Source organism: Bombina bombina, chromosome 4, assembly GCF_027579735.1.
Source record: "Bombina bombina isolate aBomBom1 chromosome 4, aBomBom1.pri, whole genome shotgun sequence".
NCBI lineage: Eukaryota > Metazoa > Chordata > Amphibia > Anura > Bombinatoridae > Bombina > Bombina bombina.
In genome coordinates this window covers 416,370,862-416,394,921 of record NC_069502.1, presented here as the reverse complement: position 1 = coordinate 416,394,921, position 24,060 = coordinate 416,370,862, and the positions used below count along the sequence as shown (strand labels likewise).

The window sequence follows — 24,060 nt, the reverse complement described above, 5'->3', positions numbered from 1 at the left end:
AAGCCCATTCCAAGTGGGAAATAAGACAATCCCCCTTCCTTTGCATATGAAAAGACCCTTTACACAAACAGGAGCAAGCTGGAGAAGGTAGCTGATGGTACTCACATCAAACTTTGAGGCTTGGGTAGGAGTCAGCAAATCACAGCAATGTTATTTAAACATAAGCAAAACTAGACATTGATTATAAAAAAGGACTATATAAATAGATATAAAAAAACATATATGTGTTTAAAAAATGAGTGTATAATGTCCCTTTAATAAAAATAACACAACATAACATCTAGAATAAGTAGGCATCTCATATATTTATCATATGATAAAGGTCAATGCATATTGATTACTTGATTCAAATACAATAGCGCATCTTTAGGAATTAGATATGTTGAAAATTAAATACAACACAGTCATTATTCATAAAAAGGAAAATATTGTTGACAAACATATTAAACAAGATGGACTATATTCATGGATTTGCACTTGCCTCAAAATATCTTATGCAGGAAAACATATTGCTTTCATTTGTTTATTCAATGAGACAGCCATCAAAAGAGATTTTTGTGTTCTTTATCATCTATAGTTCAACAATGTACATGATTCACACAATCCATACTCAACATGGTTTTAAACTTGGTTTCTCATTCACAAACGTCGGTTATGTGCAAATTCAAATATTGCGGGACAACATAATCCAATCAGACGGTTTTTACACCTTGGCATGTGACGTCTTAATTAGCATGACGCATTGTTGATCGTGTAAAAATGGCATCCAATCAAAGACGCATCCTTGATTGCGTAAAAACTTCAGCCAATACAAGGACTCATTTGACAGCTTGGCAGGTGACGTCTTAAGCAACATGGCGCATCCTTGATCACGTAAAAACGTCAGCCAATACAAGGACTCATTTGACACCTTGGCATGTGACGTCTTAATTAGCATGGCGCATCGTTGATTGCGTAAAAACGGCATCCAATCAAAGACTCATCCTTGATTGCGTAAAAACGTCAGCCAATACAAGGACTCATTTGACAGCTTGGCAGGTGACGTCTTAAGCAACATGGCGCATCCTTGATCGCGTAAAAACGTCAGCCAATATAAGGACTCATTTGACAGCTTGGCATGTCAATAAGAAACATATTTATATTTTCTAAACTAGTATGTGCTATATTGGTAGCTATGAATGTCACGCTAGATAACATAATACTGTGATATATGAAATAGAATCCATTTTTGAAAATAAGTATATATTTCATTAGAAGCAGAGGATTATTTACTATTTAGCAAGCAGCAGGGTTTAAATAGACCTGAAAACAACATTTTATGTTACACGATTATGTAAAACATTGCAATTTGAAATACATTTTCACATTTAATTTTAATCTTTGGATTATTGTGTTTCATGTCCCTTTAAATGAGAAATAATGCTAGGATATACATTATGAAAATAGGGATTGGTTATATATTATATGTTACCTATAGCTATGGTGTCCATCTTTACCATTTAAAAGGTACACATGAGAAATACATATGTCAGTGATGTTTTCAGATATGTTAAGATTTATTTGGAATAACAATAATGAAACATGTATTGAGCAAACGTTTCACTTATTCAAGTTTAAATATGGTCAGCCTACCTATAGCAATAAATCGTCGGATAATTAAATTGAAAAATAATAAGAGAAAGATATTAATCATCTAAAATATGTGCATTACACACAGTGATTGATTTTGTTACACTACTACAATAAGATATAAGTGAAATTGGAATACATGTGCTGTTAACATTCAAATAATAGTCTAGAAACGCATATCCATTCTTTAAGAATTGTGGTCAGCATCACTTAATGGGACATGAAATACAAACAATTAATTTTCAGAATTCACAGAGAGGATACTATTTACATCAAATTTCAAATTTACATAGATTATCTCATTGTATCAATCCTTGGATCATTTGCATCAATTCACGAATAGTTTATAAATGAACATATGGATGTGCAAAAAAAAGAAAAATATATATATACAAACAGCAATATATATAGAGAACTTAAGTCCTATGCTAATCATAATCTTGCAAAGATAAACCTTTATGAAAAGTATATCAAGAAAATGAATAAAATAAAATTGTAGATGTAAATTTTACATTTATTGACAATTGTATTATATTTATGAATCATGAAAGACCATTATTTGTTTTCATGTCCCTTTAAGGATTAACCACATAAACTATAGATTTCAATCAATGACATGAATAAATAGGACAAATAATATTGGAATGACGTATTTTATTATTATGTCAGAAAACATAAAGAAATAAGTGAACGCTACATTGGAGCCATTTGACAAGGTAAAAGAGTGCATCACAGTCCTTGGAATGAGTTGACAAGGGCCAACACAGCCCCATTGGAGCCATTTGACAAGGTAAAAGAGTGCATCACAGTCCTTGGAGGGAGTTGACAAGGGTCAACAAAGGCCCCATTGGAGCCATTTGAAAAAGGTAAAAGAGTGCATCACAGTCCTTGGAGGGAGTTGACAAGGGCCAACACAGCCCCATTGGAGCCATTTGACAAGGTAAAATAGTGCATCACAGTCCTTGGAGGGAGTTGACAAGGGCCAAAAAAGACCCCATTGGAGCAATTTGACAAGGTAAAAGAGTGCATCACAGTCCTTGGAGGGAGTTGACAAGGGCCAACAAAGGCCCCATTGGAGCCATTTGACAAGGTAAAAGAGTGCATCACAGTCCTTGGAGGGAGTTGACAAGGGCCAACACAGCCCCATTGGAGCCATTTGACAAGGTAAAAGAGTGCATCACATTCCTTGGAGGGAGTTGACAAGGGGCAACAAAGGCCAACACAGCCCCATTGGAGCCATTTGACAAGGTAAAAGAGTGCAACAGGCACAACAAAAAAATAACAGCCAAATGGCAACCATAACAAAAAACACAGTAACATGTGGATGGAAGATTTGTATCTGCGCCCTTGGAGCATCTCCGGATCCTCCACTTATGAGTCATCAGCATCACCCTCATCGTCCTGTGCATTTCCAGCCCCAGATTCAAGCATTGACTCTAAACGCATCATACGTCGTAGAGTCAAACGCTGAACCTGTAGCTGGGTATGCATGGTGTCATGCATCCTTCCCAGGAACAGACTGTTCCTCAGCACGGCCTGCTCTATACGTGCTAGAGCCTCTAGCATCAGCCATGCTGAGTCACAACCTAAAATAAAGCAATTAAAAAATATTAATGATAATTACAGAACATAATAAAAAGAGAGCAAAGATACATTGTAATAATAAAGACAAATCATTATTAAAATTAAATATTCAATCTCAAAGATTTACACATTAAATATGTTCTTCAGACATAAACCATTAAAGGGACAGCTTACTCAAACATGTTCTCCCCTTTAATTGGTTCACAATGATCCACTTTACCAGCTTGAGTGTATTAAATTGTTTAAAAGTATTTCCATTGTCCTTACATTGGCAATTGAAATAGTTTATTTAGCCTGTGGTATCCACACCTATCCTTAAACCGTTTGGCCTTGAGGCCAAGCTGTGTAAACACAGCAAGCAGAATAAATTACACTCCCAGTGGGTTATAGAAGAGATAAGGTAAGAAAAAGTTATTTTTCTATTGTTCTATCCAAGTAGTGGTGATTGGTATATGGAGTGATATGAGATCAAATAAGTTTTAATGTGGATTTAGAATGATACTTACAGCTGTGCCTGGGAAGGACAATCCGACACCCAGGACAATGAAGGTGGGGACTGGGGGGATTGAAGGTGGGAAGGATGGGATTGGGCTGGGGATGGAAGGGGGGAGGGATGGGCTGCCGCACTGGGGAAGCCTGTACAGCTGGGGAGTCAGGGGCCTGGTGAGTTGGGGGCTGGGCAGGTGGGGGAACTGTATGGGCCAAAATACATGGAGAGCAGTGAAGGGTGGGCAAAGGGGCATTTTTTGGGAGGGACAGGGCAGGAGGAATAGGAAGGTCCGGGAGAGGCTTCTACCTGGGGAGGGGCTTCTACCTGGGAGGGGCCTGGGGAGTGTCGGGAAACTGATGCCCAGAAGTGGAAGCTCCATCTGAAATATATAATAAAAATATATTAACATCTCATACATCATGAAATCAAATCAAGGCATTTCAACATGATTATGTTTTATGTATACTTAGAAGTGGTTTGGAATTTAGAAACAATGATGACATAAGGATATGGTATGCATATAGGCACTCAGATGAATAGCAATGACTGTCTGTACAATCAGAAGATGATTATTGTGGTTTTGCATGGAATATGCATGTGACATCATGATGTCATTAATGACAAACCATACATAAATGAAAGAAAAATACAAACATATGTTCATGCTGCATGATATAGAAAGGGGGGCAGTAGTGTATTCTAAAAAAAATGGAATAATAATTTATAAAGTGCCAAAGCTCTAGACTTTGGTTTTCTTCCAGAGAATGTTTTAAAACAATAATACATGTTCGATACATGTTATACATATTTGACATACCATCAGACTCCTAAGGGAGACACTCCCTCCTCCGTCTCACGTTACATCAATCTCTGTAAAATATAACATGTTGTGTACACGTTAAAATCAGATATTATAACATATGTTACTGTTGCTCAAGGACACACATCAATGTTGCATTAAAGATATACTGAGCCAAAATTAGGAATTACATCATTTTGATGGAGCATACAAATGACATTAGATTTGTTATTCTCGATGAGTAATAATTACATTTTAGTGTCTGTATTTTTACAAATTTCTCAAAAGCTGAGTACATGGAACATTTAAGAGTTCTCATGTGTGTATCAGTTGAAGATTGTTGTCTAAATTTATACTAAAAACAAACATATGCTATCCATGTTCTGAAGCACAAAGGTGTAGACTAAGAAGATTTGTGATCTTAATCTTTCTAAACTTTATAATAGATATATAATCAGAGGATTAAATTATATGTTTTATTCAAATGTAATGCTTCATCAGAATCATGATCATAATATTTATTAAAAATATACCTTCAATGACATATGAATGAGTCAATGGACTTACCCGAAGCCTGCAAAGGCAGGTCATCATTGGCGCTGGATCCCTCTGGGCTCGTCACAATAACTAGTTCTATTGATGATATTAAAATGTATTAGTGAACACAGTTTGGACATCACTAAATCCCATCAGTATAGAATTTTAAAAATAATATACTTCGAAATGTGAAGAATAGAGCACTAATATGAACAATAAATGCATTAGTTAATCAAGGTGATTCTAAAGAAAATGATGTCTTTAACATATGTTTAATTTTTTACTATATTAGACAGACAATTCATCTCATTTGATTCTATTGCATATCTAAATATACCCATTGATCAATGTTTTTTAAAAAATACACACAAACAACATTTTGAATAACAACTGGTGACAAATCGAACCAAAGCCATGTGGCACATAGATCCCTTTGTGCAATGTACAGTAATCTTTTTTAGGACACAACACATATTGATCACAATGCAAAACAGAAGTTATTAATAAATATATGTAATCATGGTTCTGTTAGAGTATGCTTATATCTATAAAGTAAGTCCAAGAGTGAATATGTGATTTAGATACCAATATTGTTTCATCAAAACAATGTAAGGATGAATGAATATATTGATTATTAAAGGGACACTGACCAAAATGTTTTAATTCATTGATTCAAATTAAACATGCAATTTTAAGCAAATTTTACATTTACTCCTATTATAAATTTGTCTGTGTTCTCTTGCTTTTTTTTTTTTTTAAAAGGCAGCTAAGCAATATTTTGGTTAATAAAATATTGGTCGTTGAATGTATTCACCAATCAGCAATAACACCCCAGGTTCTTCCCAAAAAATGGACCTGCATCTAAACTTACATTCTTGCTTTTCAAATAAATATACCAAGAGAATAACGAAAATATGATTATGGGAGTAAATTAGAAAGTTTATTAATATTGCATGCTCTATCTGAATGACAACAGAAATAATTTGTGGTCAGTGTCCCTTTAATATTAAAATATCTTGATTTGACAATGTCGCTGTTAATGAATTGTCGAGTCCATATGTTGATGTAATGAATGGGATGGAGCATGCAATTACAATCAAATATGTAATTTAAGGATATCATCAAGATTCTTTAATTATTCTTCTCTCTTAAAGGGACATGAAGCTCAAAATGTGTAATTGTATTAATTTTTATTTTTCAAATCCAGTCTGTGATTTAAAAAAGCTTTCAAATAGACTTATTTTTGTCTATTTTGCTTCATTGTGTTATAATCTTTTTTTAAAAGGAGCAACTATGTACTACTGTTATCTGAACACATGAGTTGAACCAATGAAAATAGGCAATTTTCTTCATCAAACAATCAGCCGGTTACTACCAGTAATGCATTGCTGATCCTGAGCCTACCTAGATATGATTTTATAATAAGGATAACAATAGACTGAAGCAATTTAGATAATCGAATAAAAGTGTAAAATATTCTGAAATTACATGTGTCTAAATCCGAAAAGTGAAATGTTTGTTTTCATGTCCCTTTAATGATAAGAACAAAAAAACGTATGAAATGTATATTTTTAGAATCGGCACATATGCAAAAATGTGTTATTGTTGTCTAAATGTATCCAAAAAATGTCAAGCACTACACAGGGCCAGAATATAAAATGGCCATGAAACTAATCTTACATTAAAATGAAGATATCAAGAATAGAAGGTATATCTTAAATACTCCTAATTTTAGATTTGTATTACAATGTAATCCCAACTTTGATTGGTGATTCTTAATTTAAACTAACAAGAAAAGAAAATTAGAGTATCCATATAAATATCGATCAATGTGAATGCATTATGTAATGTTATGTCCATGTTTCTAAGACAAAGGTAAATAAAAATGAGACATAATACCATGCTGTGACGAACCCTGGCTTGAGGTTCCAGCACCAACATCCAGATCTGTAAAATATTCAATGAGGATTGGATATCATTAATACAAATCAGGCCATGGAGATAAACAATCTTTTTTTAAATTTTAATTGACAAAGTACTAATCTATTTGTATTCACATGAGTTCATTGGTTCCTCAATTAATGTCTAAAAAAATCGATCCTGTATTCTTATTTTCATTCTTTTATGTTGTTGACTGTAGCTTTAATTCATTTGTTGTTTTCTTTCATTCTCATCAATTGATATAGATAGTTCATTGTTTATTTTGATCTTGCTAGTATAGCTTTTATAATGTAGAAGATTGTAAATAAGGATACTGTATTCTTCCCATATATACTAATTAACGTATACATTTGACCAACATGTCTAAAGCGATGCCAGTTACAGCAAACACATGTTCACGTGTGTGCGCAATTCTATCTTTCGTGATCATTGCGCAATGTTTCCAAGTGGAATTACGCATCTGTGATTTGACCAACATGTCTAAAGCAATGCCAGTTACAGCAAACACATGTTCACGTGTGTGCGCAATTCTATCTTTCATGATCATTGCGCAATGATTCCACGCGGAATTACGCATCCGTGATTTGACCAACATGTCTAAAGCGATGCCAGTTACAGCAAACACATGTTCAGGTGTGTGCGCAATTCTATCTTTCATGATCATTGCGCAATGATTCCAAGCGGAATTAAGCATCCGTGATTTGACCAACATGTCTAAAGCGATGCCAGTTACAGCAAACACATGTTCATGTATGTGCGCAATTCTATCTTTTGTGATCATTGCGCAATGATTCCAAGTGGAATTGCGCATCCATGATTCAGAATTGATTTGGATATAGTAGTGTGATGAGTATCATTTATAAAGACTTCAAATATATTTTCAATTGGGTGTATTACGAGATTCAAATCGTATATTTGTTAATATTGAACAATAACAAATAATATTTATAACTGGGTTATGATTCGATAGTCAATGTATGAAATGGCGGATGATAGGGATTTCACAGATGCTCAATTCCCTTTTTGCTCTGTGATGCATATTCTGGAGAGCGCAAGAAACATCACTCCTATTTCATGTGTGACTAATCTAAATTCAGATATCTAAACATCATATGTAGCGTATATTGTGAGATATATATAGGTTGAATATATGACTATATACACATTTCTTAAAAATCTACTCAAATATTAATATATTATATGAAGTTGGATATTTACCTTGTTCAGATTCTCTGTCCTCCTCTCCCAGGCCACCGGACGGAGAAGCAGCTGCACTGGCCCCAAGGTCAGGGCTTTCATATCCAGCAGCTGGGAGGGAAGAAGAGGCAAAGGAGCGAGAGGATCTAAATCTGCGGGGGACCCAGAGATTGAGGAGGTCGCATAAAGTCACCTCATAAGGTGTGAAGATGAGTCATACATTGTGCAGACCTAACCTCTGATGTGTGACTTTGAATCTGACTTTGAATCATATAGTCTTGCTAGAGGATCCCTTTCTGAGTATCCAAATTTCTAGTAATGTGTAAACTAAATTCTACTTTGTAAAATGTATGCCATATGATGGCTGATTGTGCCAAATTCCCGCCAGCCACAGTCCATACATTATTTATACTTACCAGCTGATGTTGTCTTTAAAAACCAGGTGGTGAAGTCGTTACAGGACCCAATGCCAGGAGCATCACCTATAATAATCAAAATAAATTGTTATAATCATTTGATGAACAATCCTAACATGTTTGCACAATTCTCTACTTCTCATTTCCCTAGAATTCACATATATTGGCAATACTCCTATCTAACTTCTATTATTTACCGTCTGAAGTGGCGGTTGATGATGTTTGCTCTGACATTGAGCCCCTCATCCCAGAATGGCCCCTCTAGAACAGGGTCATCCTCCTCATCTTGGAGGAGGCGTTGGGGCGCCTGGACGGCCTGCAGCATCCCAGCCCGCTGTGCAATGTTATGCAGGACGCTGCAGGCTATAACGATCTTAGCCACCTTACTAGGGCAGTATTGGAGGGCTTCTCCCGACCTGTCCAGACATCTTAGTCTCATTTTGAGGAGCCCAAACATCCTCTCCACTACAGCCCTAGTCTGCTTATGCGCCCGATTGTAGCGCTCCTGAGCCTCATCGGTGGGGTTACGCAACGGCGTAATGAGCCAAGGACGGCTCATGTAACCAGAATCACCTATAAATAATGAACATAACAAAATGACAAATATTATAAATTTATTTCAAATTATAATATTACAATTCATTTGTGTACACGAAAATCCCCTAAAATAAACATTTTCTTCAAAAAACAATTATATGTTTAAATCGCATTATTTATCTGCCCATTTAAGCTAAGACATGCTACCTATGCGTATTTCGCATAAAGCAGACATTTGCTAAAATAAAAACAAAATGGTTAAATTGTATCCTAGAGCTGGTCATTTAAGCTAAGACATGCTACATATCTGTTTGGAGCTAAAAATAGACATTTGCGGAAAGAGACAATGACATGGTTAAATTGCATTCTCTATCTGACCATTTAAGCTAAGACATGCTACCTATGCGTATTTCTCATAAACCAAACATTTGCTTAAAGAGAGAGAAATGGTTAAATTGCATCCTAGAGCTGCCCATTTAAGCTATGACATGCTACATATCTGTTTGGAGCAAAAACTAGACATTTGCGGAAAGAGACAATGACATGGTTAAATTGCATTCTCTAGCTGGCCATTTAAAAGGACAGTATACACTCATTTTCATATAACTGCATGTAATAGACACTACTATAAAGAATAAGATGCACAGATACTGATATAAAAATCCAGTATAAAACTGTTTAAAAACTTACTTAGAAGCTGTCAGTTTGGCTCTGTTGAAAAGGTAGCTGGAAAGCCCACTGCAAGTGACAAATAAGACACTCCCCCCCCTCCCCCTTCTTTTGCATATGAAAAGACCCTTTACACAAACAGGAGCAAGCTGGAGTAGGTAGTCGAGCGTATTCACATAAAACTTTGGGGCTTGGTTAGGAGTCTGAAAATCAGAGCAATGTTATTTAAAAATAAGCAAAACTATACATTAATTTAAAAAAAAAAACTTTATGGGCTATATAAATAGATTATCTACAAAACATTTATGCAAAGAAAAAATGAGTGTATAATGTCCCTTTAAGCTAAGACATGCTACCTATGCATATTTCGCATAAAGCAGACATTTGCTAAAATAAAAACAAAATGTTTAAATGGCATCCTAGAGCTGGTCATTTAAGCTAAGACATGCTACCAATGCGTATTTCGCATAAACCAAACATTTGCTAAAAGAGAAAGAAATGGTTAAATTGCATTCTCTATCTGCCCATTTAAGCTAAGACATGCTACCTATGCGTATTTCGCATAAACCAAAAATTTTCTAAAAGAGAAAGAAATGGTTACATTGCATCCTAGAACTGCCCATTTAAGCTAAGACATGCTACATATCTGTTTGGAGCTAAAACTAGACTTTTGCAGAAAGAAACAATGACATGGTTAAATTGCATTCTCTATCTGCCCATTTAAGCTAAGACATGCTACCTATCCGTATTTCGCATAAAGCAGACATTTGCTAAAATAAAAACAAAATGGTTAAATGGCATCCTAGAGCTGGTCATTTAAGCTAAGACATGCTACCTATGCGTATTTAGCATAAACCAAACATTTGCTAAAAGAGAAAGAAATGGTTAAATTGCATTCTCTATCTGACCATTTAAGCTAAGACATGCTACATATCTGTTTGTAGCTAAAACTAGATATTTGCGGAAAGAGACAATGACATGGTTAAATTGCATTCTCTATCTTCCCATTTAAGCTAAGACATGCTACCTATGCATATTTCGCATAAAGCAGACATTTGCTAAAATAAAAACAAAATGGTTAAATGGCATCCTAGAGCTGGTCATTTAAGCTAAGACATGCTACCAATGTGTATTTCGCATAAACCAAACATTTTCTAAAAGAGAAAGAAATAGTTAAATTGCATTCTCTATCTGCCCATTTAAGCTAAGACATGCTACCTATGCGTATTTCGCATAAACCAAACATTTGCTAAAAGAGAAAGAAATGGTTACATTGCATCCTAGAGCTGCCCATTTAAGCTAAGACATGCTACATATCTGTTTGGAGCTAAAAATAGACATTTGCGGAAAGACAATTAAATGGTTAAAGCGCATGCTATAGCTGCACATTTTGCACATTACACAAACACAACTGTTTTTTAAGACTACAGTGGCAATTGTCTAACTAATTAACCATGTTGTGCACAAGTACTCACCAACGAGCCACCCAGGAGGAAACTGTCTGCCCTCAAACTGCTGCCACAAGGACGACTGCCTGAGGATGCGGGCATCATGACAAGCCCCGCCGAAATTCGCACACACGTGCATAATCCGCATCCGTGCATCACAAACAAACTGCACTTTGAGACTATGGAAATGTTTGCAATTTCGGAAGGGCAAGTCATGTTCTGGAGCATGCAGCGCAATGTGGGTGCAATCTATTGCTCCCAAGACATTGGGCATTCTAGCTATTGCAAAAAAATCCCTCTTCAGGCGCCTCCAATCACCATAACTTTGAGGGAATCCTATATAATGCTTACTGACTCATACCATGGCGCCCAGAAAGTTCTCAAAAACCACTGAGAAGGTACTCTGAGCCAGGCCATGCATGTACCCCTCTCCAGATTGGAAACTCCCGGAGGCCAGGACGTGTATGCATCTTGATGATGCCAGGGACAGTACTCCGCATATGTATACGTGGCTCCAGATGAGGTTTAAGAACATTGTAAAGGCCAATGAGCTGTTCGCGATTGAGCCTATACTTATCAAAAACCTCGAAGTCACTCATGTTGTCCAAGGTGATCCTCACCCTATGAACACGAGGACCTCGAACCCAACGAGCCCTTTGTCTCTCTCGGAGCCGCCGAGCCCGTCTGATTCTATTGAACACTACTTGTGCAGCAGCAGCATCTAACTGAGCATCATCCATATTTGCCAAGCTAAGCAGCACAAAGCCAAACAGCAGAGCATACGCACAAGGAGTAACAAGGTATGCAAACACACAGAAGCGATTTGATACAATGTCGATCACAAGGGACGCTTTGGCCATGTTGTTTGGGGGATTTATAGTGCAATTAGTCCAATGGTAGTGAGTTTGTAATGATTGCTGATTGTATACACTTGTTTGTATGTGAGCAGCGTGAATGCTTTCAAAGTGGGCGTTTTTTTATGTGTTTGCTGAAATTTTGTTTCCCCTCAATGAATCGTAATGTGAAAGTGTAAAATCGAACATATACAGTGCACATTCGTAATGTTTGTTCATATGCGTAATAAATACTTATTAAACGCGATCTTATAGTAAAAAGCACACATCCACGCTAACATGAATAAAAGTGCATAGTTGTGTATAATGTGTGCATAGAATCTGATCGATCAATGTTGCTGCAATATTGTTTGTAAACGATAAAGTAACAGTTGACATCTCTAGTATTATATATGTAAGTGATTGGTGAGATGTCAATATTATACGCATCCCAATAAAATCGCAATAATAATGAAGATCTTCCGGCTGACATCTGTAATATTGTATATATAAATGATTGGCGAGATGTCAATATTGTACGCGTCCCATTAAAATCGCAATAATAGTCGTTTACGTATATGTAGTATTGAGTGCTAAACTTCTGAAAGGGGCGGTGCAGTCCTAAAGCTGTAATCTGTATGGTTGAAGCTTCTAATGACGTCATCATATTATCAACCTGCATGTCTATTTTTGAAATCCTCATTGTGTTGTTGTATTTTACTACATTGTTATTGTGTGCTGATTAAAAATATAAATGTGTGCTTTGTGGTTGCGTGATGTGTGTTATGTACATATATACGTATGTATGGTGATTCTCTCCCACATATGCTGACTTATATAAAGCAGTGTAGCATTGTTGTACCTTCCCAAAAAGTGACAGCTGTAATCTGTTCTAATGATGTTCTTATTGTACGTAATTCCTAATGGTATATTCTGAGTGAATTGTGATGTTAAAGGGACAGTAAAATCCCTATTTTATGTTTCATGATTCATAGAGAGAATCTAATGTGTTTATCCCCCATAATATCAATGCACATGTATGAGTGAATGCCAAAAGTCATGTATGTGCATCCATTAATGATCATATGTTGAGCCTATGTAGATATGCTGTTCATGCAAGCATATGAGTTGAATAAATGAAATGCTATAATAGAGGTAAATGAGAGGTGTTTCCAATTGTCTACTGTTTGTGAATAATGAAATGTGAAAATTATTTTTCTGTCCGTTTAAATCTGATGTAATTGTTCAAAATATTTGTTATTATTGATGTAGATTTGTAGTTGATATAATGCAAATTTCTATAACAATTTGATGTTGTAGTGAATTTCACACAAGTAAAAGCCATAACTCCATAGGGAAATAGTAATTTCTTGATCTATTTGTCATAGCGGAAATAACGCAAGAAAGAATGAGTTAGTTTCACAATTCTAACGCTGGTATTATGAGTTTTCTTGTCTAAGCTTTTTCCGTGCGTTAGGTAAATCTGCCTGTTGCGTGCACGAGCACGTCTTCCCCATAGAAGTCAATGGAGGAGAAAAATGTGTGTATAAATAAAATCCAAGACTTGTTTTGAGCGTAAAGTGAGTGACGTCATGTTCTTGTGTGAAAAAGTAGCTAAATCGTGTTAATGTCCTAATCAAAATCTGATTTGTGTATGTAATGTACTGTATATTGTTTGTATGTATCGATTAGTGTATGTATGTGATAATATTTGTAGTTAGATGTAGCTATATGAGTGTCTGTTCCCGTCTGTCTATGTAAGTCAATGGAAAATGGATTTCTCTGGCTTTTTTTTCAAACACCCGAGATCTCGTAACTTTGATCCGTTCTATTTTGACCTGAAAATATAAAAGCATAAAAATAAATATAGTGTAGTGTTTGTTTGAGTGTAAGTGTAGTTTGTGTAATGTTTTTTGTGATTTGTGGATGTTTTTTTATTGGTATATGTTAACTATTGATGTCGCGAACATAAAAATTTGGGTTCGCGAACGGCGAACGCGAACTTCCACAAATGTTCGTGAATGGGTGAGCCGCCATAGACTTCAATAGGCAGGCAAATTTTAAAACCCACAGGGACTCTTTCTGGCCACAATAGTGATGGAAAAGTTGTTTCAAAGGGACTAACACCTGGACTGTGGCGTGCCGGAGGGGGATCCATGGCAAAACTCCCATGGAAAATTACATAGTTGATGCAGAGTCTGGTTTTAATCCATAAAGGGCATAAATCACCTAACATTCCTAAATTATTTGGAATAACGTGCTTTAAAACATCAGGTATGATGTTGTATCGATCAGGTAGTGTAAGGGTTATGCCCGCTTCACAGTGACAGACCAAACTCCCGCAGCGGGTACAACATCATCATCATCACACCGTACGTCCATGTGTGTAATGCTGCCTGACTGAGACATATCCCTGTTATTTACATCCTCTGGCAATAATGGTTGCGCATCACTCATTTCTTCCAACTGATGTGTAAATAACTCCTCTGACAGATCAAGTGAAGCGGCTGTGGTGCTAGTGTTGGTGGTGGCGGCAGGCGGGCGAGTGGTAACTTGAGAGGTGCCCGAAGCTAAGCTGGAGGAGGATGGTGCGTCAAGGTTTCCGAGCGGAAGCTGTAGAAGATTGGGTGTCCTGTGTTAGCCAGTCAGCTATGTGCTCAGAACTTTTCGAGTTCAAGGTACATGGCCTCTGAACAATGGGCATTATTCTAGGGCCAAAGGGAATCACAGCACCACGATGCGTGCAAGTTACTGTGACAACAGATATGAGTGGCACTGTGCACTGGCAGAAGTTGGCAGAGTAGACACTGTAGGCCTTACACACACGCTTGCAGACAACTAACTGCTATTCAATCTATTACAGTCAATTTTTTTTTTTTTTAATGTACACTACTGTTACACCAGATATGAGTTGCACTGATGTGACACTGTGCCCTGGCAGGCCCTGAAACGCACACGCATGAAGGAAACTGACTGCTATTATTTCACAGTCAAATTTCTAGTTTTTTTTTTAACCCCTTAAGGACCAAGGCCATTTTTCAATTTCTTTCCCTTAAGGACCAGGGCTATTTTTACATTTCTGCGGTGTTTGTGTTTAGCTGTAATTTTCCTCTTACTCATTTACTGTACCCACACATATTATATACCGTTTTTCTCGCCACTAAATGGACTTATCTTATAATTTATTAATAAAAATATTATAAAATATGAGGAAAAAATGAAAAAAAAACACACTTTTTCTAACTTTGACCCCCAAAATCTGTTACACATCTACAACCACCAAAAAACAATCATGCTAAATAGTTTTTAAATTTTGTCCTGAGTTTAGAAATACCCAATGTTAACATGTTCTTTGCTTTTTTTGCAAGTTACAGGGAAATAAATACAAGAAGCACTTTGCTATTTCAAAACCACTTTTTTTCAAAATGAGGGCTAGTTACATTGGAACCCTGATATCTGTCAGGAATACCTGAATATCCCTTGACATGTATATATTTTTTTTTAGAAGACATCCCAAAGTATTGATCTAGGCCCATTTTGGTATATTTCATGCCACCATTTCACCGCCAAATGCGATCAAATAAAAAAAAATTGTTCACTTTTTCACAAACTTTAGGTTTCTGACAGAAATTATTTACAAACAACGTATGCAATTATGGCATAAATGGTTGTAAATGCTTCTCTGGGATCCCCTTTGTTCAGAAACAGCAGACTTATATGGCTTTGGCGTTGTTTTTTGGTAATTAGAAGGCTGCTAAATGCCACTGCGCACCACACATGTTTTATTCCCAGCAGTGAAGGGGTTAATTAGGGAGCATGTAGGGAGCTTGTAGAGTTAATTTTAGCTTAAGTGTAGTGTAGTAGACAACCCAAAGCATTGATCTAGGTCCATTTTGGTATTTTTAATGCAACCATTTCACCGCCAAATGCGATCAAATTTAAAAAAAAACTTAAATTTTTTCGCAATTTTAGGTTTCTCACTGAAATTATTTAAAAACAGCTTGTGCAATTATGGCACAAATGGTTGTAAATGCTTCTCTGGGATCCCCTTTGTTCAGAAATAGCAGACATATATGACTTTGGCGTTGCTTTCTGGTAATTAGAAGGCCGCTAAATGCTGCTGCGCATCACACTTGTATTATGGCTAGCAGTGAAGGGGTTAATTAGGTAGTTTGTACGGAGCTTGCAGGGTTAATTTTAGCTTTAGTGTAGAGATCAGCCTCCCACCTGACACATCAGACCCCCTGATCCCTCCCAAACAGCTCCCTTCCCTCCCCCACCCCACAATTGTCCCCGCCATCTTAAGTACTGGCAGAAAGTCTGCCAGTACTAAAATAAAAGGTTTTTTTTTAGCATATTTACATATGCTGTGATGTAGCATCCCCCCTCAGCTCCCAACCTCCCTGACCCCCCCCCCCCCAAAACAGCTCTCTAACCCTTCCCATCTGCCTTATTGGCAGCCATCTTGGGTACTGGCAGCTGTCTGCTATTATTTCACAGTCAAAAAAGTGTTGTTTTTTTTAAATGTACACTACTGTTACATCAGCTATGAGTGGTGGCACTGGGCAAGTGGGCAAAGTATACGCTGTGAGCCTGATACACACGCTGGCAGGCCGGCAACTGCAATTAGATTACACAGGAAAAAAAAAAAAAGCAGACTGATGTTCTAGTCCTAAAAAGGGCTTTTTGGGGTGCTGTCCTTACAGCAGAGATCAGATGAGTCCTTCAGGACTGTAGTGGACACTGAATACACTAGCCTAGCTTTTGATTTCCCTATTAAATCAGCAGCAGCTACACTGTCCCTCCTCTCACTAAGAATGCAGCTTCTGAATGAATCTAAAATGGATGCTGTCCAGGAGGTGGGAGGGTCTGGGAGGGAGGGTCTGCTGCTGATTGGCTGGAATGTGTCTGCTGACTGTGAGGTACAGGGTCAAAGTTTACTCAATGATGACGAATAGGGGGCAGATCGAACATTGCATATGTTCGCCCGCCGCGGCGAACATGAACAAGCTATGTTCGCCGGGAACTATTTGCCGGCGAACTATTCGCGACATCACTAGTGTTAACTACTGGGTCTGGGTTGACGTTAATTATTTGAGCGTAGATTAATATTTGTGTTGCGTTAGGGAAACTCGTAATACAAGCGGCCGTAAAAAAGCAGCGTTAGGACCGGCCAACGCTGGTTTTTTAGCCTAACGCAAAACTCTTAATCTAGGAGAAAGTTTGCCAAAGTGATTTTACTATAAGAACTTGCAATGTTTCCAGTATCTAATATATCTGCTAAAGCCAATTAGGGATACACATGTAGCAGGGCTAGGTTTTTGAAGTATTCAGTCGGCACTTCCAATTCTCAGAGTTGTAAAACCCTCAATATTCACAGTTTCAATTATATAATTTATTTACTATTTATAATTGAATATGTTATAATGCAATCTCAAATTGTTTTATGTCACTTTAAGGTTAAATGTTACAACTTCCATTCAAAGTGTAAGGGTAAAACAAACATTCATATTATGACACTATAGACTCTATATCGTCAATCTAAAAGTTAACAATGAATATATACATGTACAAATAATTTTTAAAAAAGTACTTTGCCAGTTTAAAATCAAAGTTTAAGTACCACCATAAAACAAAACTTTATATAATAAAGAACACTTTTACATCATGGTATGTCCGATTTGTAATAGTAAAAAATAAGTAATAGTTTCAAATACAAATGCTTTGCGTATTCAGTACATGGTAGTTTTGAACTGACAGTTTCTTGTTGAGCTTTCCAAACTTACCAGTTTTCAACACAAGGAACCACACCTCTGAAGTCTAAGTCATCTTTCGTTAAAGTTCCTGTCTGGGTAAACAGACATTAGTGTTAATGTCAGAAACTCGTAAGAATCATTGAATCATTGAATTATTATACACTTACATCATATTTTGTATTTCAGAATATACTGCAATGGAGAGCCACACTTGAGTTTGTTTCTTACTTTAATAAAATATTTACATGAAATGGCTCATCCTGTGCCAACTGCTTTATTTGTTTATAGCTTTTAAGCTTGGCTTAGCAAAGTTACAAAGCCTGTCCTCTTTATACAATTGATAGCAAATAGCAGTCGGTTCATTAGTCATAAGTGAATATGTTAAAGGGACAGTTAAGTTTAAATGTAACTTTCATAATTCAGACAGAACATATAATTGTAAACAACTTTCCAATTTACAACTACTTTCTAATTTGTTTTGTTCCTTTTGTATCTTTTGTTGAAAAGCATACCTAGGTATGCTCAGGAACAGAAATGCATATGGGAGCTAGCTGCTGATTGGTGGCTGCACATTTATGCCTTTTGTTATTGGTTCAATCAATGTGTTCAGCTAGTTCCTAGTACTGAATTTTGACACCTTCAACAAAGGATACCAAGTGAATAAAGCAAATGTTATAATACACCTAAATTGAAAAGATGTTTTAAACTATATTTGCTTAAAGGGACACTGAACCCAAATTTTTTCTTTTGTGATTCAGATAGAACATGCAATTTTAAGCAACTTTCTAATTTAATACGTTTATCAATATTTCTTTGTTCTCTTACTATCTTTATTTGAAAAAGAATGCATCTAAGCAGGGTTTTTTTTGTTCAAAACTCTGGACATCACTTTTTTATTGGTGGATGACTTTATCCACCAATCAGCAAGAACAACCCAGGTTGTTCACCAAAAATGGGTCGGCATCTAAACTTACATTCTTGCATTTCAAATAGAAATATCAAGAGAATTAAGAAAATTTGATAATAGGAGTAAATTAGAAAGTTGCTTAAAATTCCATGCTCTATCTGAATCACGAAAGAAAAAAATTGGGTTCAGTGTCCCTTTAATAATGAAAGAAACATTTTGGGCTAGATTACAAGTGAAGTACAAAATATCCCTTTCTCATTGCACAGAAATTTTATGCTCACTAGTGCACGCTTCCATAGGCTCCAATGGGAGCCTGGTTCTCATGCTGTGGGCACCCCATACCCACTAACTGTAACCCCTCATAACTGCTCCTTGCAGTTATTTTTTAAAAATAAAAATGCTTGATTTTTTTTTATTATTATTCATAACTACACTACACTGTATTTTGGGGGCAATTGGAGAACATTTTGAAAATTAACCAGAGATCTGATGCATGGTAAATTTTTGGTGCGCTAATTGCTACTGCGAACTTGCGGTAGCAATAACCAGCTACTTATAATGGCTAGATATATATCATGTGATTGTAAATGGGCGAATTTTTCCTTTTACGGTGCACAATAAATTAGCGCTCCACTTGTAATATAGCCCTTTGTATTTCATTCACGTTTAAGTACAATGAGACCATAGTAAAACATATATAGAATTTGTACCACACTATAGGTAATGTACAGATTATATTGTATAACGTTATTTTAGTTATAAATATTACTATAACATATTCAGTTAATGTGAACTTTGTATAAAACTGTATTTACTTTATCAAAACATATTAAGTTCAGCTGTCCAGATATAATAATTCGCTGAGGACTGATGCAGAAGATTCCAAGTTTCTTTAGTCTTGTCTGGGCATAGAGAAGACCCAGTGTTAAAGTTCCTGGAAGACCTGGGTTCATAACCATTGTTAGTATGAGAAAAGAGAACAGTACAATTTCTCTAATGCTGGCCTGAAATTTAAAAAAGAAAAAAAGAGAGAGAAATAGCTTTAAAAAACAAAACAAAAAAAACCTCATATTTTATCTGCTTGCTATACTAATAGCTATTACATTCATTAAGACTCTATTTAAAGGCACATGAGACTCACATGTTTTCTTTTATGATTTAGAAAGAGAATGCAATTTTAAACATCTTTCTAATTTACTTCTATTATCTAATTTGTTTTATTCTCTTGATATTCTTTGCTGAAAAGCATATCTAGATATGCTCAGTAGCTGCTGATTGGTTGCTGCACATAGAAGCCTCGTGTGATTGTCTCACCATGTGCAATGCTTTTTCTTCAACTAAGGATATCTAAAAAATGAAGCAAAATAAATAATAGAAGTAAATTGTAATGTTGTTTAAATTTCTATTCTCTATCTGAATCATGAAAGAAAGATTTTGGGTTTAGTGGCCCTTTAAGAAAGGAATCTCCCAATGCAGCTATTAATTTTATATTAGGAATAAATGTCAGCATTTGAGTTGAGCTTTCTCCTTATTCAATAATAAGTTTTTCATTCTTTTCATGAAGTCAGCTGTCTATTAGTTTTTATTTTTTAGGGTGCTCTGACCTTTAAAGGGACTGTTCCGCTCCCCATATTTAACGCTCCTGCTTGATTGTTAAATTTGCTAGAAGTAAACTTTTTGTGAGTGTTGGGTTGCGCTTTAAAAGTAAACTGTTTTCGCTCACACGCTAACCCGATGTGAGCAAAAAGTAAATGAAGCAAAAAAAGTGGAAAAACCCGACATGAAAATATGGATATTTTACATTCCAATGTTCTTCACATACAAGAATATGTTCTAATTATTCATAAATACAATTCTATATATAGTATATGATGTTTTTTTGCACAAATATATATCTATACCTCTCTCTCTCTCTCTCTCTCTCTCTATATATATATATATATATATATATATATATATATACACACACATGATTATATATAGGTATAGATATATATAGGAATATCTATTTACAAATACTTAGAAGATATTCCCATGAAGAACATTGGAATGTGAAATATTTACAGTATTTACAGCAAAAACACAGTATAACACTTTATGAAATATTTATATTGCATATATATGCTTTGCATGCTTTCATCTACTTAACTGCGAAGGGCTCCAATGCACTTCTATATATGTCTCTATATTTATATGTATGTATTTACTGTATATGCGTGTATACGTCTTTAAATAAACATGTACGCATATAAATACATATGTATACACATATAAACACACACACATACATATATATATACATACACATTATATATATATATATATATATATATATATACAGTACATACAAATACATGCATATGTATGTATCTTTATGTTAAAGTCCTTTTCCTGCTTTTTTTTTCTAACACCTTAGACCTCATATCTTTGAACCTTTATAACTTGTGTGTGCAATATTTTTTAATAATTGTTATTAGATTGTGTTATTATGAGTGTAAGTGTACTTTGTAATATATTTTTGATGTGTTTTACGACACTTTTTTGTTTTGCAAAACATTTAACCAGAGCTCTGAGGACGTAGTAATCATTCTAGCATAAATTGCGATTGCACTCAAGCATTTACATTTACTTTCAACTTGTAATACGAGCGGAAAATCCGATGCGCAGATATCATAAGCCCTTTCATATAAAAGAGCTGGGCCGCATCAGTAAAAAAGGTGGTTTTTGAATGTTGAGTGATTGTATTAGAACTAATGACTATCCCCATCTTGCTGACATCAGGTTATATCCTTATTTCTCAGTTCATAAAAAAATCAAGTCTCCTTTTAAATGGTGTAAAAATTAGAAGAGATTTTGTGAAATTATTAATATAGGATTAATTTTGCTGCATTTGTTTTCCATGTTTACCTTGGTAGGAGCATACATAATTACATCTTATGATGAACTAAATTAAGCCAACCCTCTGTGAAATCAAACTGTAATATTGTTTTTATGGTTATATATTTAATTCCAAAATGGTTAAAGGTGACAAAATGTTTTATATTCCAGATTTCAATTGCTATTTTTATTAAAAACATGGGTAACAAATGCTAAATGTTAATGTTTTGGGAAATATAAAACCAGGAAGTGATTGAAATATTTTCAAAAATAAACACTTCCATGTTGCATTTTACCATATGATGTATAGAAAACGACACAAACTGTATTTTTCATGGTGGCTTTTTTTTTTTTTTTAAATACTTTATTTATTCATTCCAGTGCAACTTACAGTGACAATTCAACCGTAAACATAGATCGATAAACAACAGTTACATGTACTTTCATCAAAAGCAATATATCCATAGGTCTCATCACTTCGGCCACACTGGGTTTTTTTTTCCTTTATTTCCCTCCAATCTCCTTAACCTCTATGGCTCGCCCTCACCTGTCTCTTGCCTTCAATTCCTTTCTCGACCCTGAAGTATAGGGTGAGCTGTGTACTAACTATACTCATTCATCTCCTATCCTCCACCCCTGCTGATTCTGTGTCTCTGTGCTTAGAAACTTCAGTCTGGTATAGCCTCATTCAATCTACCTTCCCTCTCTCCTTTCCCTTAATCTATGTTCCTGATTGACTTCTCCAACTAGACTTGACTTAGCCGTCTCCCCTCCAGGCACCGCCTCCAGAATGCTCTCCTCTCCCTCCTTTAAAGTCAATCTCAGGATCACTTGTCTGATCTAGTCCTACGTGAAAATATTCCATTGTCTTCTCAATTGGGCGTTTAATATGTATTCCGTGTCCTTAAAGGGGTAAATGACCTGTTTCTGGTGAGGGATATCTAATGTGTTAATGAGTGGTTCCCATTTGGTCATAAACTTCTTTGTTCTTCTTGTGATGTCGCCCTGTGTGTCTATTTGCTCACATATCATCTGTTTCCTCAATCCTTCCTTAAGTTGGGCTATATGTGGGGGTACCTGCGTCAGCCATTGTGTGAGGATCAGTTTCCTAGCGTGTAAGATTACATTGTGTATGTAGTTTCTATGGTTTTGGATTTTTCTTGTGTATGTAAGAGTATCACCATTTCAGGTGTTAAGCTTATTTTTTCCCCTGTACTCATCTCCAGCCATCTCTGTGTCATACCCCAAAATCTTGCCAATCTTGGGCATTGACATATCATGTGTATGATATTTGGGTTGGCATTCGAACATTTTGGACACAAGCCTGATGTGTCCTGTTGCCATTTGTGAAATAGCTTTGGTGTGATGTATGCGTTGTGGAGCAATTTAATATGGGATTCTCTTATTTCGTTTGACAGTGTGGCCTCTCTCACCTTTGCAAAACTTTGTTCAATACAAGTATCAGTGAGGTCCTTCCCCATTAGTGTGGTCCAAGTGTTCTGGAGGTGTATCAGATTTGTTTTGTTTGCTTTCTTCTGGAGGACTTTGTACGTATGGGTTCATGGTTGCTTTTTTACTGTAATTAGGTGTTTCTGCAAGCTAAAGTTATTTTCAAAAAGTGTTTTGAGTTTTGCAAAATCAGGCTTTAATATGGATGGCTATTGCCCGGAAAAAGCACCAAAATTGATAATGAAATACGAGTGCAAAATATTAAATTAATAAATCTTCTACATTGGGGTGTTAAATGGCTCAGAAATAGATTAAAATATTAACTAATTAAAAATAAATAAAAAATATATTAAAATAATAGAATTTATTTATAACTTTGATTTTAAGAAAATATCAGCTTGAGCTAGCATTGCAAGCTTTTAAATCAAGTGACTAAATAAAACATTTTTTGCCTTCCACTCAAACCTTTTAAAACAAATTGAAACACTACCGGGAGTGTCTTTTTTGGCCCACAAACTAAAACTATTTTACAAACCCTATTTTAGGGCTTGATGATCCAAACTCACCAGCATGGAGAGAAAATTTGGAGTATTTTTTAGACCTTATGAGGCCCATTTATCAAGCTCCGAATGGAGCTTGATGGCCCGTGTTTCTGGAGAGAATGCAGGCTCTAAAGACCGCTGCTCCATAACCCTGTCCGCCTGCTCTGAGCAGGCAGACAGAAATCGCCATAATTCAACCTGTTCAAGTACGATTGGGTTGATTGACACCCCCTGCTGGTGGCCAATTGGCCATGAATCTGCAGGGGGTGGTGTTGCTGCTGGTGTAATGCTGAATACGGAGAGTGTATTGCTCTCCGCATTCAGCGAGGTTTGTCGGACCTGATGCACACTATCGGATCAGGTCCGACAGACCTTTAATAAATAGGCCTCAATATTGACATGTAAGTACATCTTCTTCATACCCAGAGCCCTACATAGCAAGATAAACA

The 24,060-nt window shown here is 35.9% G+C and overlaps 1 protein-coding gene across 1 annotated transcript in view; it reads right to left on the bottom strand.

The window, feature by feature from the left end:
* Positions 1-24,060, bottom strand: part of LOC128656363 (probable cation-transporting ATPase 13A4) — a 299,696-nt gene that overhangs the window by 145,020 nt on the left and 130,616 nt on the right. The window contains exons 10-11 of the mRNA XM_053710226.1: positions 19,559-19,747; positions 17,867-17,928 (exon numbers count right to left, since the gene is read on the bottom strand). Coding sequence (XP_053566201.1) covers positions 17,867-17,928; positions 19,559-19,747 — 251 coding nt within the window. The remainder of the gene's footprint in view (positions 1-17,866; positions 17,929-19,558; positions 19,748-24,060) is intronic.